This window comes from Cervus elaphus, chromosome 15 (genome assembly GCF_910594005.1).
Source record: "Cervus elaphus chromosome 15, mCerEla1.1, whole genome shotgun sequence".
NCBI lineage: Eukaryota > Metazoa > Chordata > Mammalia > Artiodactyla > Cervidae > Cervus > Cervus elaphus.
Genome location: NC_057829.1, coordinates 44,023,533 through 44,042,552, shown reverse-complemented (window position 1 = coordinate 44,042,552; position 19,020 = coordinate 44,023,533). Strand labels below are relative to the sequence as shown.

General features: G+C 45.9%; 2 protein-coding genes across 6 annotated transcripts in view; both read left to right on the top strand.

The window, feature by feature from the left end:
- RASSF4 (Ras association domain family member 4) overlaps positions 1 to 5,473 on the top strand; it is a 34,577-nt gene extending 29,104 nt beyond the window's left edge. For 2 of the 4 annotated variants that reach the window (XM_043924996.1, XM_043924997.1), the window contains exons 7-11: positions 592 to 693; positions 976 to 1,027; positions 1,628 to 1,749; positions 2,586 to 2,683; positions 3,933 to 5,473. In XM_043924996.1, the coding sequence (XP_043780931.1) occupies positions 592 to 693; positions 976 to 1,027; positions 1,628 to 1,749; positions 2,586 to 2,683; positions 3,933 to 3,993 (435 nt within the window). In that variant the 3' untranslated portion in view covers positions 3,994 to 5,473. The other 2 variants (XM_043924998.1, XM_043924999.1) reach the window with 2 other exon arrangements.
- A 7,358-nt stretch (positions 5,474 to 12,831) lies between these two features.
- On the top strand, positions 12,832 to 18,046 carry ZNF22 (zinc finger protein 22). Of its 2 annotated transcripts, none has more exons than XM_043925001.1 (2): positions 12,832 to 13,028; positions 15,399 to 18,046. In XM_043925001.1, the coding sequence occupies exon 2, from the start codon at positions 15,492 to 15,494 to the stop codon at positions 16,167 to 16,169; it is 678 nt and encodes a 225-aa protein (XP_043780936.1). In that variant the 5' UTR covers positions 12,832 to 13,028; positions 15,399 to 15,491; the 3' UTR covers positions 16,170 to 18,046. The 2 variants fall into 2 exon arrangements, with proteins under 2 accessions (XP_043780936.1, XP_043780938.1); XM_043925003.1 differs by lacking the exon at positions 12,832 to 13,028 and adding an exon at positions 13,155 to 13,287.
- The last annotated feature ends 974 nt before the right edge of the window (positions 18,047 to 19,020 follow it).

Below are 19,020 nucleotides of genomic sequence, written 5' to 3'. Positions count from 1 at the left end.
TCCTTTGGGCAATAGGGTGGAAAATGGATCGAAAGGGCTGAGACTGGAAGGGAAAAGTTGGAAAGCTGTAAACAGAGGGCCTCACTGCAGGCAAGCTGGGAGAATAGAGCAAAGTAGACAGATTTGAGAACCTTTAGCCTTAGAATCAGCAGACACGTGGTGATTTGATTCTAGACAGAGTAGAGAGACTCGTTCCCCAACGCCTTGTGAATGAGTCTCATGGCCCTTGTTATTGTTCAGTCACTCAGTTGTGTACAATTCTTTGCGACCCCATGCACTGCAGCACACCAAGCTTCCCATGGCCCTGGTTCCTAGAAAAAAGAATCTGGCTCTTATAGATCTGCAGGCATCTTTCTTAGAGGCCTCTGTAGGATGTGAGCTATCAAAGCTTCCCTGCTCATGCCTGGATCTGGCGCAGCTCGTGTGTGGATCTGTGTGGATGGACAGACACAGGTGATCGCAGAGCCCAGGTTCGCCTGCTGTCCCAGGCTGCTCAGTACCAGCTGGCTGACAGTATGCCCACACCCTGCCTGGTGTCAGCCCTGTGTCCCCTCTGGCCTCACCCTGAACCGCCTCCCCCTTCCTGTGCAGACCTCCATGTTCACTCCTGCCTATGGGTCCATGACCAACGTGAGAGTCAACAGCACCATGACGACCCTGCAGGTGCTCACTCTGCTGCTGAACAAGTTCCGAGTAAGTCTGGCCGTGGGCAGCCTCGCCCCAGATGCTGGTGGTTTGCAGTTTTGTTGGGGAGGGGGCTGGCAAAAGCCATGGCTCCTAGTAGAAGGCTGAGCGAGGTTTCCTCTGCTGAGCTGGCAGGAGAAATGCACTGGGAATTTAAGCAGAGAGAGGGGAGAGGAGGGTCCCTGGGGATTTGTGTGGGGGGCATTGGAGATGTGGTTACTGCCAGGGGTCCTTTTCTCTCTCTCCTGTCTTGAAAAGCCATGGTCTGACTTCCTGTCATTACCTGTGCAGGTGGAAAACGGCCCCAGTGAGTTTGCACTCTACATCGTTCATGAGTCTGGGGGTAAGTGTCTGCCTTTGATTCCTGATCGTAAAAGCTAAAGTGCCCATCCATTTGGCAAGCTCACCGACTGAGCTCCTTCTCCGAGGGCTGAGCTGGCTTGTGCAGCGGGCACAGGGCAGGTGCCCTCCTGGCCTTGGGACACGCTGTGCCCACACCACGAGTAACCCTCCCAGGCTTATATCCAGGCACACTTATCCCTTTCAGAATCCCACCAGAACCCCATGGGGAGCCGATCTCTCCAGTAAGTTCGGTGAGGGGTAGGGAGGACTGTGCTTCTGGGTTTTCAGGATGGATGAGAAGCCCCTCACCCACTGAGAACTGCTGTTGCAGAGCTTGTACCCCACAGCCCTCTGTCCAGTGCTGCATGGCCTGGCCTCCCCAAGTCCACTTCCCATGCCCTGCTCCTCCAGCCACTGTTCCCCTCTGAGCTGGGCCTTCGCTGAAGGACACAATCCACATCATCAAGGCAGTGTCCATCCCATAACATCTGGCAGCATTGCTGGGGCCCCTGAACATCTGTCTTCCATCTCATTCCCATCCTGGAACAAAGAGACACGGTCCTACCACCCCATGAATTTTGTCTACTATGTTCTTTTTCAGAGCGGACAAAATTAAAAGACTGTGAGTACCCACTGATTTCCAGAATCCTGCATGGGCCCTGTGAGAAGATCGCCAGGATATTCCTGATGGAAGCTGACTTGGGCGAGGAGGTCCCCCACGATGTGAGTGGGGTTGAGGCATCTCGAGGCCTCTCCTGAGGGAGGGGCTGGGGGACAGCATGGCGGACTCCTGTGACCTTGGGCAGAGCCCCCTTGGGCATTGCTTCCAGGGCCCCCCGTGGCCATCACAAAGGTCCATCCCGTCTTAATGGTTTCATCCCGTCTTGTTCCTATCAGCCACCACCAGATCCATCAGCTGGCTCAGGGAAAATAGGAGTTGGGTCTTAGAAAACCATGGCCTGGCCTTTTCCATTCTTTCCAGACAGATGGAGGCCTTTTCCTTCATTGGAGTGTGTTTGTTGTTATTTACATTAAAAAGAAAAAAAAAACAGCAAAAGCTCCTTACCTAGGGTCTAACTGCACCTTATGGAATGGACCAAGTTTCTCAGGACATCTTGAGTCCTGAATGGGTGATGAGCACATTTCCAAACTCTGCTACACAGAATAGGCCTATAGGGTGTGGACCCCAAGAAGAAGGCCTGTGACCCTGTGTCCCTGGGGCCATTTGCAGGCTAGTGAGTTTCATTCCATTGTTAGAAACAATGGCATTCCCACCATCTCCACCCCAACCCCAGAGAACACCCAGAGTGAATCCACTCACTACTGAATGGTCTTCCTAAAATTCAGTTTAATCTTTCCTCCCAGGGATCACAGTTGCCTTTGGGGTCGGAATGGGCTCCATCCTCCCATCCTGGTTCACACAGAGCTGTGTTGGGGGGTGGGAGGAAGACGGGCAGCCTCTTCCTTGGAGACAAGATCCCGCTGAATCGGCCACAAGGAAAAGAAAACATTTTTGGCCTCTAATTTAAAGCACATTAAAATGTTCTTGGATTTTCTAGGTCGCTCAGTACATTAAGTTTGAAATGCCGGTGCTGGACAGTTTTGTTGAAAAATTAAAAGAAGAGGAGGAAAGAGAAATAATCAAACTGACCATGAAGTAAGCAGCACTTAAATAGCCAGTGGTGGGTCTGGAACATCAGGGCAAGCCTGCAGTCAGAGCACCAGGCCCAGGGCTGGGAGAGCTCTCCCTCCAGTTGTGCCAGATGTCAGTTCAGAGATGCCTGCTAACTCTGGCTCCCCAGGACCTCCCTCTGGCCCCTTGCTCCATAGTGACACCAGACTGGGGTGACAGCCTTCCACAATGGGGGCCTGCAGCCAGGCCACCCATCGAGCCTTGGCAGCCCGACCGTCACGGGACGGACACGAGCTGCTGAAAACTGCGCAGGAGAGTCGGGCAGCAGCACGGGCAGGCCCTGGCCCAGGGCTGTGCGTTCTACTGGAGACGCTGCCCTGGAAGTGCCACCGAGGGGGCCTGCCCGTGCACATTCAGCCTGGTCTGAGAAGTGCCCATTCACGCTAGCGGGAGTGCTGAGCCTGCCCCAGAGCAGCAGTTATTGGGACTGCCTGTACCCGCTGATGGTTGCAAGTGCAGGGGACCAGTTCAATGGGCAGGTGAGTGGGTGTCACCTGCTGGCTCCTAGGGGGAAGCTCCAGCAGGACCCGGCTGTGTGAGGTCAGGTCGCAAATCCCAATGGTCTGTCTCTCCCTCTGCAAGGGAAACTCGGTCCCAGAGTCCCTCTTAGGAAGGGAAGGAGGGAGGCCGCTCACTGTGAGAATCTGCAGTCAGGGGACTGTGTAAATCCTGGCTTCTGGCTGAATGATTCTTAAAAAGGCTTCTGTGTCTACAGTCAGGCCCCACTCAGGCAGCCAGCGGAGACCTCATCAGTGGGAACTGTGTCATAGAAGCGAGAAAGGACCTGGGGGTCGTCTGGTCTGGGTCTGCTCGGTGTGCTGAGAGGGAAGAGCCGCCCGAGATGAGGAAGGAGTCCACACCATGTGATTGTAGAGCCAGGGCTCGAACACAGGCTTCCTGACCCCCCTCTGCCACCCTGTCTAATCCAGCACGCTCCTGTCCGTACTGGAGAATCTTTGGAATAGAAAGAGCATTCTCCTGTGAAGCTTGACAGAGTCTGCAACTCTGTGTGACTGCTCCTCGAAGCCAGTGGCCTCGCAGGGTGTGGGTCCTGGCTCTTCCTTGTCCTTGGCAGAGGAGAGATGGCGGCCGCTAATCAGCCGGTCAGGAGCCGTGGGTCTCCAGGCCCAGCATCTCTGGGCTCCTTTGCTGCGCTCCTCGCTCCCTGTCCCCTCTGGTACCAGTGTGTCCTCTCGGCTGTGTCTCCCTCCAGGTTCCAAGCCCTGCGTCTGACAATGCTACAGCGCCTGGAGCAGCTGGTGGAGGCCAAGTAGCCCACCAGCGCCTGCCCCTTCCGGAGCCCCCAGCAGCCAGTGCATACGGAGTGCCGGCGGCCAGGCCCTGATTGGTCACCCAGATTGGTCACACTGCCGAGGAATCCAGCTTCCGTGCTTCTCCCTGTCTACCTGCCTAGGTAGCATGAGTCCTATGGCCCAGGCCCTTGGCTCCAAGCTGAGCCTCTTGGGGCTCAGTCCTAAGCCTGAGGACCCAGGAACTTGCTGGGAGATGTCTGCATGTGAGATGGGCCTGGGCTTTGAGCAGCCCTGAAGCTGTGACCTGAGCCCAGTTAAGGAAATAGATGGCATGGCCAGTCCTGTTCATGCCAAACCTCTCCAACTCAGGGGAGCAGAACACAGTCTTGCTTCTAGAGCGTGGACTCCATCTGCTTTTCCAGTGCCTGGCCCAGAGCTACTGCAGAACCACAAGCCATTATCCTCATCAAACACGTGAACCACTAGATCCTATCCACCCTCGCCTCATGCCACCACTCAGAAACTCTGCTGGGAAGAGCAAGAATTGCCAGCGGGCATGGGACGTACAGTGCCCCCAGCTGTCACTTTACCGTGACGGGGTGCCAGGTAAAGCCTCTGATGTCCTCAAGCCTCTGATGGCACTCCATGAGTCTCGCATAGCTCAGTGCCCTGCCGGCAGAGGTCAGACCAAGAATAAGGGCATCAGTGGCCCATCTTCTCTCAGCGGCACTCACTCTGAACTTCACCTGAACACCTGAAGGGATTCTTATAAGGAGCTCGCTGCAAGAAACATGTCAATTGTATCACATTGAGGAGGTGACCCATATGACACTGAAAGGATGCTTCCAGGGTGGGTGAGAGGCCAGAAGATGTCCAGGGACTGCCGGCAGCAGCCTGGGAAGGCCATGCTTCGCCCATCACCGCTCTCCTCGGACATTCGTATGCCTCCTGCCCTCTCTGGGTGTGAGTCAATACTCCCATCAAAGGGCCGCCACTGGGAAAAACTGTTTGAGGAGAAAGGGCTTTGAATCCCCTGGGGTCAAATCCAGAACAATTTGGGTCTGCCAATTGATGGAAAAATTCTGGAATGAACAAGAAGGCCTTTGCAAAAATTACGCAACAGTTTACAGCAGTCATGTGAGGTGTTTGTCCAAAACAGAGCAAACGAGACCAGATTCTCCCCATGGGGCCCATGGATTATGGATTTAAAGGGAAAAACTATAAAGTCTCCCAAAACTAGAAAGTCATCATGAGTCAGATTCCAACTCTGCCGCATACAGCAGCTCCTCACCAGCACCCATAAAGAACAGAGCTTGGGAGCAGCTCCACCATTTGAGTCCACTGTTCAGGGTGAACCCCACACCAGGATTGTCCCAACCTGGCACCATGATCACAGAGGCAAGCGCAGAGATACCCAGGGGAGGTCTGCCGCAGTTTCCCCTCTCCTTTGTTAGCAGAGTTTCCTAGGTACTCAATAAAGGTGTAGCTACATGGAACCAAAGGAGTTAGGTCCAAGCTTTTTTTTCGCTTGTGTGTGTCTACCCTGACCCTCTGCTCTGACCTCTGAAACTTTTGTCCTACAGCACATGTGGCCAAGTTTGGTAGAGGAGCTAACGCTGAACCACAGCCCACCACTCTGATGCTGACATGACTCCTTCCTTTCCATGCATATCCTTGGGATTGGTGTGGGGCCTGAGGACAGCGACAGCTGTCAGGCGCAGAGGAGGAGGTCTGTGGGCAGCCTGGACAGTAAGCGTTAGGGTCACCCTGAATTGCAGAGTTCTAGCTTCAGGAGCACCTCGGGAATCTTCCAGGGCTCAGGGGGATGCAACAGGTCTAGGAGATGGTAGAGAACTAGTCAAACAGGGCTCCCCAGTGAAATAGCGAAATAGCTACCCAGAGGGCTTCCCTGGTGGCTCAGACGATAAAGAATCTGCCTGCAGTGCAGGAGACCTGGGTTCAGTCCTTGGGTTGGGAAGATCCCCTGGAGAAGGAAATGGCAACCCACTCCAGTATTCTTGCCTAGAAAATCCCATGGACAGAGGAGCCTGGCGGGCTACAGTCCATGGGTCACAAGAGTCGGACATGATGAATAAAACCACCACCAGCTTCCCAGACCGCATTTGTAAGTTCAGGTCAAGGACAACTGCTGACCATCGTTCAGCAGTAATCGAGGGACTACTGCCTTGTGCCAGACCTGAGCTCAGCTCCGAAGGGACAAAGACAGTCATGCTGCACCCTGCATTCAGAGGTCTCCTAATTGGCAGAACAGGCCACACACCCTGGAGGGTCAGGGGATCTGCAGAGCAGAGAGATGGTGAAGCTCTCTGGAAGGAGGCCCAAGGCTGGGCCCAATTTGCCTAAGACAGCTTGTGTCAGCCTTCCAGCTTGAAGACGCCACTAACCTTGGAGCAGACAGGGCCTGACACATGAAGAGCCATCAGATGAAGAAACCCTCTGTAAACATTCCCCAGTTTTATTTTGGGGGGTTGGTTGGTTGGTTTTCTTTTCTTTTCTTTCCAGTTGTTACAATATTACTTCATTTAAGGCCTGTCTTGATAAGGGTCACTTGTGAAATAGAAAAGTTATCAAAACTAACTTCTGAATAACATAGCTAAGAAATCTCTAACAAGGGGAAAAGGTACAGCCATACCTCAGATATTGCATATTTGGTTCCAGAGCACTGCAATAAAGTACATATGACGATAAAGTGAGTCACACAAATTGGTTTCCCATTGCATATCAAAGTTATCTTTAAGCCCCACTGTCATCTATGAAGTGTACAATAGCATTCTGTCCAAAAAACAATGCACATACCTTAATTTAAAAATACTTTATTGCTAAAAAATGCTAAGCATTCTCTGAGCCTTTGGCAAGTCATAATCTTTTGCAACAGTAACATCAAAGATTATTGATCATAGATCACTGTAATAAATATTATAATGACAAGTGACAAGTGAAGTCGCTCAGTCGTGTCCGACTCTGTGATCCCATGGACTGTAGCCTACAATGCTCCTCCGTCCATGGGATTTCCCAGGCAACACTGGAAAACTCCAGTACTGGAGTGGGTTGCCATTTCCTTCTCCAGGGGATCTTCCCAACCCAGGGATCAAACCTGGGTCTCCCGCATTGTAGGCAGATGCTTTACCATCTGAGCCACAGGCTTGAAAATTGTGATATCAACTAAAAAAAAACACAGCCTAAAATTTGCGAGTTTTTTTAAGTTAGAGAATAATTACAATATTGTGATGATTTTTGCCATACATCAACATGAATTGGCATTTGTTTACATATGTCCCTTCTCTCTGGAACCCCCCTCCTGAGTTATGTTTTATGTGGGGAACTTACTGAGGACCAACGCCCATGGGAGAGCCTGTTAGACAGCTCTGAAGAACTGTTCCAAAGAGGTAAGGGAGGAAACAAGATATGGAGTTTTCGCTTAAAAACAGAACAAAAAAACATGTAGTCAAACATCAAAAGATTAATGCTAATCACAAAAAAACAGACATCTCAAGTTAATGATTTTACTGCCTTCTGTGTACAAAGATACAAGAGTCTGGGTCATTAAAATTACTCCTTAGATATGCATCTTAATTATGTAGGGCCAGTATCCTGTTTTTCTCAATCCTGAATTCCCCTCAGGGTACACCCTTGGAGCAGCTGCAGTGACCGATGGCTTGATAGCAGGCAACATTTCTTGTTTACAGAAATGGCTGGCAACGTGCAACATTTTTTTGTCCGTAGTGAGAATTACCAAAATGTGACACAGAGATATGAAGTGAGCAAAGGCCATTGGAAAAATGGCACCAATAGACTTATTCAATGCAAGCTTGCCACAAACCTTCAATTTTTAAAAAATGCAATGTCTGCAAAGAACAATAAAACAAAGTATGCCTGTACATACTTTGTTCTACAGCCATCTGAGGATTACAAAGCTTTCTATCAACAATACTCGCTTTTCAGAGGCGATTTGAAAAGATGCTAATTCAGCTCACCAGGACCCCACAATTTCAGACTTTCTCCTAGGCTCTGAGGTTTCCTGCTGGTTTATGTGGAAGTTCCATGTACCTCTCTCCATAGAGCTTTTAGAGAGTTTGTCATACCTTGCTTCACTCACTAGTATCTCAGGTAGAAAAATGTATCCAAAGGTAAAGTGAAGATTGTGGTGATGAGCATCCTCTTCTAGATCAGGATGGTCTTCCCAGGTCAGACCTCAGGAACCAGGGAAAATAATAAACACAAGATAAAATCAACATGATTGCAAAAGATCTGAACTCAGGAAAAACAGGGTAATTTGCCCAGAGCAAATGAGCAGAAGGAATAAAAAAAAAAAACAAAAACAGCTTGTTTTTCCTGTGGTGATAACCTTTTGCTACCAGCTTAGAATGTTTACCAGAAGATGGATTAAAGACCTTCCCACTGTTAAAATAAAGCCATTGGTTCACCAAGGACACACCTGGCACTTTAGTCCTAGGGAAATAAAGCACGAGGCTTACCCTGTCAGATCGGGTGATTGTGGAGAAGCTAGCAATACACAATGTGCCCATGTGGGCAGGATCCAGGTGCCCACAGCTGCAAGGCAGCAGTGGGATATTTTTGTCAGGTGCCCTGCCTCCCAGGAAAGGCAGTCAGCCTCAAGCCTTTCCAAATGTAAAAACAGCAAGTGCACATGCTGTCTTCAGGTCCCAGGAGCTGTGATTATCTGGGAGAAAGCCAGCTGCTGATCAGCCCTTGGACTCTGCTCCCTCCTGGCTGGGCTTTTAACAGAGATGTTTTCTGCAAACTCAGGAATGGGAATTCCCAGAGTTTCCTTTCCCAAAGGAAACAGAAAGCAACGTCTCAGGCTTGGAGGGCAGAACCATTGTTCAGGGGCCCTTTATGGGAGAGAGACGGCCCCTGTTACTGCTCTCGGTCCCTGGGCCACACGTGTGACCAGCCTCCTTTGCATTGTTGCCTAAGGTTACATGTTCATAAGTGGCAGACAGTTTGGCAGACCCCAGGCAGCAGCGCTCCCTGTCGAGGCAGTGCTTTCTGGTGTGTGTCTCTGTCTGCAAGGGAGTTGGGGTGCAAGGAACAAAACTAGAGTAAAAAGAAGCTGTCTTGCCAAGACGGTTCTCAGTCTGTAACACAACACTCTATAGCAATTATACTCAAAAAAAAAAAAAAAAAAAAACTGTTCTCAGCCCAGAAGCCTCTTCTTCCTAGAATGAGCCCTTCAGATACACCTGGGCCCAGGGACACTCTGGCCCCTGCTGTGAGCAGTTTCCCAGAGAAGCCCTAACCACTGAGAGAGCTGGCCTGTCTTGACCCAATTTTCTCAGAAAGATGTTCTGTTAGGAGAACACAGCCTATCTCTGTGGCCCTGGCTGTACACTCCTCCCTCTCCCTCCACCCCCCCCTTTTTCCTTTCTGCTTTGTAAATATCCAGGCCTTCCTTGTGGCTTAGCTGATAAAGAATCTGCCTGCAGTGCAGGAGACCTGGCTTTAATCCCTGGGTTGGGAAGATCCCCTAGATCTGTAAATATTTACACTGGATCTGTAAATATCCAGTGTGACCAATTTCAATCATTTACTCTGTTTAAAAGTAATTCTATGGAATTCTATTTGACAGATTACTGCTAGGTAGAGGCGAAGAGCATAGGCTCTGAGGCCAAACTGTCTGCCACTTATGAACATGTAACCTTAGGCAAGCGACATGCCTCCATTTTCTCATTGTTACAGGATTATAACAATTCTTATCTCTTAAGAGTGGTTACAAGAGCGTTTATTTCTCTGGCCTGTTACATGTGACTGCAGGTGGCTGCAAGTGGGCTCATGTGGGTCCACTCCACATGCCCTCTCATCCTGGAGCAGCCACTACTTGGGACATATTATTCTTGAGGCAGAGGGAAAAAAGAATGGTGGCAGAAACAGAGTGACCCAAAGCTTCTTCTGGAATGGGCTATACGTTGCATGCACACACGTGCAGCTGGCCAATGCTACTCATATAAAGTTAATATCAGTGGAATGGGCAGTCATTCACTAGGAGACGATGAAAGTCACACAGCTTTAAGCAGGGATGTAAAGCTCAAGAAGGGTGGAGCAAATGCTCAGGAACCATCACACCACGGGAATACTGAATGAGGAACTGCCAGTGCTTCCAACAGTACCTGGAACCTAGTAAGCACTCAACAGGTGTTGGCTATTATCATACCTACATAAACGGAGAGCATAAGACCCTGCCTACTTTCCCTCCCTCTCCCCTTCCTTTTCTTTACTCCGCCCCCTCCTCTCCACCGTATCCTTTCCTATCTCCTGCCTCTCTCCATCCTCACCTCCTACTCTGTTCACTCTTGGCTACCCACAGCCCTTTATTTCCTGACTGCTGTTCTCTCCTTTTTAAGGTTCATCTTCCTTCATCTAGTTCTCTACTCCTCTCATCTACACATCTCTGGGCCTTCTGTAGCTGGCCCAGCTGTTTTCCGGTACAGGCAAAAGGGATAATCCACCTTTACGTGGGCTGTGTAGTTTTAACTGGGCTTCCCAGGTAGCTCAAATGATAAAGAATCTGTCTGAAGTACAGAAGGCTTGGGTTCGATCCCTGGGTTGAGAAGATCCCTGGAGAAGGACATGGCAACTCACCCCAGTATTCTTGCCTGGAGAATTCCATGGACAGAGGAGCCTGGCAGGATACAGTCCATGGAGTCACAGAAGAGTCAGACACAACTGAGCGAGTAACGCTTCTCTTACTAGTAAAATTTTTTAAATAAATTTTTACTATTTTAATGCACATAAAGCAAACAGTCCCAGCAGGTCACTTTTGTTCTTGAAACTTTACCTAAACTATCTTTGGGCACTGTCCCATACCCCTACCCCCATCCAGCCACCAGAATCAACCACTTGTAATAATAATTTAATAGTAAAATAACAATGCCTGGCACGCTCCAGCCCATGGGGTCACACAAAGTCGGACACAACTTAGCAACTGAACAACAACAAACCATGCCTCATATTTCCTATGTGGCAGGCATTGTGCTAAGTGCCTTCCATTATCTTATTTAATCTTAACAGTCTGGCTATCATCTAGATTACTGAGTTGACAGTCCCTGTCCAGGACTTAGTTTCACACTTTTCCATCTGCAGAGCAGAAGGCTCCATCTTGAGATCTGAACCTCTGATCTAGTCTTGCTTCTGCCATCAACCCACTATGTATTCCAGGCAAGTTTCCTTCTCAGCCTTATTTTATTGCTCTTTAAGACAGATACTAGGATCCCTGCTTCATGAGACTATAGTAAAGATGAATGACCAGAGAACAGATGTAAAAGCACTTTGTGAACAATGAGACATCTTATAAATTCACTCATTCAACAAATATTTTCTGAGTGCCTGCTACCTTCTGAGCACTGTTCTGAGCACCACAGATATGACAAAGAACAGAAGATAGATCATGACAGCTTTGGTGCCCCTGTGAAGTCATGAGCTCTTGTTCTAGAAACATGGGGAGCTTTTGCTCTAATAAGAGCAAAGTCTTTCGAGAATTTAGGAAGCCTTTGGAGGATTTTGAACAAAATGAATGACATGATCTGAGTTGGGTTTTTCAGAGGACCACTCTGGGGCTGTGAGTAGATGTAGGACGACCAGAGAGGAAGCTAATCCAATAATCCAGGCAGGAAGTAATAGCAGCCTGGTGGCATTAATAGCAGTGGCGGTGTTGAAAGTGGTTCAATTCTGGATATATTTTGAAGATTGAGCTAACAGAATTATAGATGGCTTGGAATTGGGTTTGGGGTGAAAAAAAGAGACAACAGTGACATCAAGATTTTTGACCTGAGCAACTGGAAAGTTGGAGTTGCCATCAACTGTCAGGATGAAGACTGCTGAAGTAACATGTTTGGTGAATATAGTAAGTTCATCTGAGGGTATACCACACATGCATGGGCACTGAGTAACTCTATATACAAGTCTAGAGCTCAGTAATACTTGTATCCCAACTTCAGACTGGAGTTAGCAGTTCAAGAGTCTTCAGCACACACAGATAGTATCTGAAGCCATTAGATTGGAGGCGTTCTGTAGGCAAAGGAGGGCCCAGGAAGAAGAGGGATCAGGTGACCCAGCACAGGCTAGGTGGGACAAGAAGGCGATTGGCTGCAAGAGATGAAAACCAGGAAAGATCATTACTAAAGAAAAACAGGTGGTGTGTTGAAAATCACCAGACTTGGAGTCAAAAAGACACGTTCCAATATGTGGCCATCTACTTACACACTGTCTGAACTTGAGCAAACTCCTACTCTAAGCCTTGGTTTCCTTAACTGTAAAATGAGTTCAATCAATTAACACAACACTGTAAGGCAACTACGTGTGTGCGCTTCCTCTCTCAGTCCTGTCCGATCTGTGTTACCCCATGGACTGTAGTCCGCCAGGCTCCTCTGTCCACGGGATTCTCCAGGCAAGAACACTGAAGTGGGTTGCCATTTTCTCATCCAGGGGCATCTTCCCTACCCAGGGATTGAACCCACATCTCTTATGTCTCCTGCTTTGCAGGCGGATTCTTTACCCGCTGAGCCATCAGGGAAGCCTCCCAAAAAGCAACTATACTCCAATAAAAACATTTAAGGGAAAAAAAAAATTATGATCGTTCCCATTTTGTAGGGGCTTTTTGGTATAATTAAATAAGGTGACTCAAAAGTATCAGGAATAGTTTAGGCTCTCCAGAAGTACCTCTATATAATCAGTAATTAATATTTGTACAATGAAGTCTCGGGGTCGAACGGGCTGGTATTGAGTTCAAAAGCCCTGAAACACTGGCTGCAGTTCCCGGCCGGTTGGTGGCTCCTTCATCACAGAGGGAGATAACCACAGATCTTGTGCTCCTGGGAGGCCACACGACGCCTTTCGAGGGATAGGAGATGAAAACAAAAGCACAGGAAGAAACGAAGAGCGGTTTTTTCCGGTGGGCTCGGGACCATAGAGGGTCACTCCGCCAGGATCCTAGAGCGACCGCGTGGCGCAGACTAACCGCGCGGCCTGCACTTCCGGCAGCGCGAAGGGCTCGGGGCAGGCGAGCGAGGGCGGCGGCGGTGAGTGGGCCGAGCCCGCAGGGGCGCGAGCTGGCCGCGGTTGGGCGGCGCCGACCCGGGAACGGCGTGGGGGGCGCGGCTTCGGGCCTCAGCTACCGGGAGGCCCCGAGGGCTCCCCGCCGGCCGGGGGCGAAGGGGGTGGCGTGGGCCTGGCAGTCGGAGGCCTCGGCAGGGCGGAGGCCTTAACCGGAGTCCGGGCGAATTGAGGCCAGAGGACTGGCCTGGGCTTCTGAGCTGCATTCCTTTCGCCATCCATCAGGCGCGTGTCCGGATTAAACAGATTGAATAAACGCTTGGGTAGCGCAGGGCTGTTCTGAGCAATTTACAGACCTTGACTCATGTAAATTTCTAACACCCTGATAATCTTGCGGCTTTATTGTCATCCCAGTTTTTATTGGCGAGAAGGCAAGCACATTCCAGCTTGTTCGCTCCATTCACTCAAGTTTACCGTAATGCCCGCGACTGCCATGGAGTTTGGCACAGCACCAGTCGGAGCGCTGGACTTGACATTGCAAGTTGGGGTTGCAGTCAGTTCTGCCACTGCGAGTACAGGCTCTGGGGTCAGGCTGCTAGGGGCTGGATACCTGGCCAAAGTATGCCTACCCTTTCCTTAGAAATGGAAGTAGAATGAAGATAATCCCATAAACCTGTTCTGAGAATGAAATAGCACGGTGACGCAGGCTACCTGTATGATTTCGTCGTCTGTAGTGTTCTAGCTGAATTAGTTTCCTACTAGAACTGCCTTCTATAGTATTGAAAAATAAAATTTTTTTTAACATATAATTACCATTATAGCTATTTTTGAACACCAACATCATGTACCTAACAGATGTCTCCTTGAAATAGATGTTCCACAAATATTTACCAAGTTAAGAAATGAGAAGTGCTCTCTAATTTTGTGTTTTCTCTCTCTGGTACTTACCTTAGTTACAGCAGATGTAACTGTTAAATACACAGTTAAAATCTCAGCACTATCAGGTCTAGAGTTTCAGTTATACAATATAATGAAGGAAAAGCAATAACCATGAAATAATTTTTGTTTTCAGTTATTTGCTTTGTAAGCTTGTATGCAAAGACCAAGGTGATTATTCCCATTTTAAAGTCTACTTGCTGACACAGGAGGTGGAAATTAGTTCCAATAATAGTATTACCTTTGCAGTCTTAGGCTCTCCCACATTTCTCACCTATTTGGAGTTTGTGCTTGTTTGTGGCCATGATTTTAAATAACCTTGTAAGTAATTAAATGAAATTAATTTATTTGAAATTTTGAATTCTTGCAGCATTTAGGTATTTTTAAAGTTCCTCCCTATTTTTACGTGTAAACTTACTTTCTTCTCTTCTTCTTGTGTTTTACCTACCACCTTTTATTCTGTTTCATTACACTATCAAATAAAGTTCTTTGGAAATTTTTGCCTCCCAGAAAAAAATCCTCTTGTATCAAGTTTTCAAACAATTGTCCTTTCTTGGATCAGTGGAATGTAGAAGAAATAATAAGGAGACATTTCTTTGTTGACATTTTTCTCACCCAGTATTTATTGAGTAGATTCACAGAAACTTTCCACTCCTTATAGAATAGTTCTTACATTCAAAACAGTCTATGCTACAAAGTTAGAACTAAATTGTCCTCCACAACTGTGAAAGTAGAATGGCTAAGCAAATAAGGATAAACAAATATTTAATAAAGTAGTATGATTTGTCATTTCTTTCTAATTTGGACACCCTAATTAGCCACCCATAAATGACTACCAGCTTAATATGGGAGCAAATATTAAAACATAATGATAATCTGTTGCCCAAATTTTGATTGTCTTTTGGAACTATTTTTTATTCCCATTAAAATATTATGTTGTCTCTACTTTTTAATCTTTCAGAATGACATACTTATTTGTTATTGCCCAACAAAAATTTGTATTATATGTTATCACTTTTTTGTGTCCTGTCCCAACAGACAAGAACTCCAAAGGTAAATTTGGTTGTATTTATTAAGTTTAGACTCTGAAATTATTGGGCTTCCCTTGTGTCTCAGCTTTTAAAGAATCTGCCTGCAATATGGGAGACCTGGGTTCAATCCCTGAGTTGGGAAGATCTCCTGGAGAAGGGAACAGCTATCCACTCCAGTATTCTGGCCTGGAGAATTCCGTGGACTGTATAGTCCATGAGATCGCAAAGAGTCAGACAGGACTGAGTGACTTTCACTGAAATTATTAGAATTATTTTGCACATATTTTTCCCTAGAATTATATTTGTTTTCATATATATATTGAATACATTCGCAATTTTAAAATAGATCAATTTTGATGGGCTAAAGAGGTGTTAAAGTTGAATAACAAATCATCTATAATTTGTTTTTTATTTTTTTCTTTTATACAGAAAATTCTGAGCTGTGTATCTCTAGGAAGTGGAACGAACACTCATTCAGAAAAAGAACATAGACTCTCTTAAGAATACATTTGACTCTTCACCATGCGGTTAGGAAAACCTAAAGGAGGTATATCTCGGAGCTCAAGCCAAGGAAAAGTCTATGAGAACCAGCGCAAAACAGGCCGGCAGCGGCAGAGATGGGGGATGACTGTCCGATTTGACTCAAGCTTGAGTAGGCTGAGAAGAAGCTTGGATGAGAAGCCTTATAAATGTGTTGAATGTGAAAAGAGCTTCAGTCAGAGCTCAACTCTTTTTCAACACCAGAAGATCCATACTGGAAAGAAATCCCATAAATGTGCAGATTGTGGGAAAAGTTTCTTTCAGAGTTCTAATCTCATTCAGCATCGCCGGATCCACACCGGGGAAAAGCCCTATAAATGCGATGAGTGTGGAGAGAGGTTTAAACAGAGCTCAAATCTCATTCAGCACCAGAGAATTCATACTGGAGAAAAACCCTATCAGTGTGATGAATGTGGCCGATGCTTCAGCCAGAGTTCCCACCTCATTCAGCATCAGAGAACCCACACTGGGGAGAAACCCTACCAGTGCAGTGAATGTGGCAAATGCTTCAGCCAGAGCTCTCACCTTAGGCAGCACATGAAGGTACACAAAGAAGAGAAGCCCCGTAAAACCCGAGGCAAAAATATCAGGGCAAAAACTCACTTGGTATCATCTTGGAAAGCTGGTAAAGGAAGAAAGTCAGTGGCTGGTCTCCGCTAAGTAAGGGCACTGCATCAGCCCTTTTTTAAAAAATAAAAAGTGCTTCTTTTGGAACTGGAGATATTTTTTAAATTTAGTAGTGTACTTAAATACCATATCCTTTCCTAGCATGAGGACATTGGGAGTTTAATGACACTGGGCCCAGAGAAGTTATGAGTCCAGCCTTCCTTATTTTATATGTAACCTGCAGTACAAAAAACAGAAAATGTGTTTCTAGAGAACATAAGCTCCTTGATCTCATTCGAAATTGATTCCTGCATCATTTTGACAAAAAATCATGTTTTGATGACGTGTAAAAGTGTAGAAATTCCAGTGACTGCTCAGTTTCAGGACTTTCCTTAGAAGGAATAATTAAAAGGGAGAAATTAATTCCATCAGTTTTGGAGTTCTGCCATAGACGAGATTTTATGTTTTTAAAGTTTTGTAGTATATTAACCATTGTTTTGTAAGTATGTCTCAAGATTCAGCATACTAAAATGAATTCATGTTCACAGATTTTTAGTGAAGTACATCACTTTGTGTTAGCTTTTTTTGTTTGTTTCTCCTGTTTAATGATAGTTACTAATTAAAGGAGTAGAATTTCCCCATTTTTCATCAAATTCTTAGTAAGTGATACTCTGGAAGCCAAAGAGAGAAGTGAATTAGATCACAGGTGTCCTATTCCTGCTAATGCTGTCCTTTGTGATGGTATTACACTGTGTCACTTGTTTTTAGAAGTTGGAATGGCTTTATGTTAGCCCATACCCATGTCTTTGACTTCTTTCAGCTCTCTCTTGTGCTCTGACAAACTGAGCCAGCCTTTTAGAGCTAAATGAATAAATAAACCAAAATTATTTCTTCAAAATAATCTCAACTTGCAAATTAAAAATCTATAATTTATATGCTTCCCTGCCTCCCCCTTCAAGAGCTTCATATAACCCTGGTTATCTTGAATGTTTGCCAGTAGCATAGTGAAGTTTTTAAAAAGTCAAGTGTTACTGCATTGTAGCTTTTTTGAAATCTAAGTTTAACTTTTTCTGAGTTACCTGTCTTATTTATAAGACCAAATAAATTTCTTATCTTTCATGAGAACAGTGCCAAGTATCAAACATTTTGATCAGCCTTCAGCTCAGGTTTTAATTTCTATTAAATGCTAACATTCTTCTGATTTTTTTTTTATCTTTCATAATCATATCTGATCCTGCTGTATTAATGACAGTTACCCATAAAAAAATTTTTTTAAAGAGTATTTTGCATATTACTACCTTCTGTTTATTTTTCTCCTGGGAAGTTGCTTTGATGATATAGGCAGCATCTAAAATCACAGCCTTGGAAGAATCACTTGCTTTGCCTGTCTTTGATTGCCTCAAACTTGAACTTTGCCTCCCTCATGGCCTTGTATTTGAGTGCCAAGTCATGAAGATGGCTTTGTCGACAGCAGTTTGATCCAATAGGATATTCACAGTGTTGTGTGAGTACAGGCATGCCTTAGAGTACCACAATAAAGCAAATATCACAATAAAGTGAGTCACATGAATTTTTTGGTTTCCCAGTGTATAGTGAAGTTGTGTTTACACTATATTGTAGTCTATTAACTGCAATAGCATTCATTATGTCTAAAAAACAATGTAATAGTGTAATTAAAAATACTTTACTGTTAAAAATGCTAACCATCATCTGAGCTTTCAGTGAATCATAGCAGTAACATGAAACACCACCTACCATGTAACAAATACAATGAAAAAGTTTGAAATGTTGCAAGGATTGCCAAAATATGACACAGAAACAAAGTGAACAAGTTCTGTTGGAAAGATGGCACTGATAAACACTTGATGCAGGGTTGTCACAAACCTTAATTTTTTTTTTTAAGCAATAAAGCATAATAACAAAAGGTATGCTTTACAAAGTGATCACAGTTATCTTTTACAAAAGACATTGTTTAAATTTTACTGATTGACTTATTAGGTCTTCGGACGCAGAAAAGCTATTGAATTAAATCTAAAATTGTCAGCAGCAAAAGTATTACCCCCACAGATTTAAAGGTGAGTTCAATTTTATTTTGACTGAGTCAGTACTCTTGAAAGAAAGTTATAAAGGACAAGAACCATCTAGTAAGTTCCTAAGGGAAATTGAAATATTCATTTGAACTTTTGACAGGTAGTGGGAGTATGCCTTCAAAATAAAGATACATAGCTACAGACGGAATTTAGGCCCCATGATAGGGAAGGAAATGCTATCATTCTGTTGAGAAAATAAAATATTTGTTAAGTACTGCCCATATCTATTTCTACCAAAGACTGGTAGAAAAGGTAAATTTTTTTTAAGTGAAAGTAAAAAGTAGGTAATGAATATACCGTCTGATTGCCATTCAAATTGGGAGAATTTTCATCAGGTACAGGGAAGAAGGAAGGGCTCTTGGAACAGATGACGTGTACACTCAAGGAATAGAAACCTAGAAGTCTGTAGAGGTGAGGTAGCTAGTGCAAATGAGTGAAGTGAGAAGAGTGCTGTAACCTGAAGTGCGCATGCCCATCTAACAGGATAACCTGACTCAATTTTAGTCGTTGCCATGCAGAGAATCAGGCCCAGATACGCCACATCTTGATAATTTCAAGAGAAACCAGAAATCCAGATTTTAAAATTCACAGTACTTCTTACCAGTTTACCACACCTGAACTATCTTTTCAAGGCCTTGTGTGTGGCTGGCTGTGTTGGCGGTGGAGGTGGACAGCCTGGCATGGTGAGAGGTAGAGGTACATGATGGAGTGGAAGCTGCAAAGCACAAGAATCTGCTCAGAGAACAGCAAGTGGCTGCTTTATTGACATTTGGTGTCCCTGAGAGTACAATGTGATGCAGTGCTCTGTCCCTGAA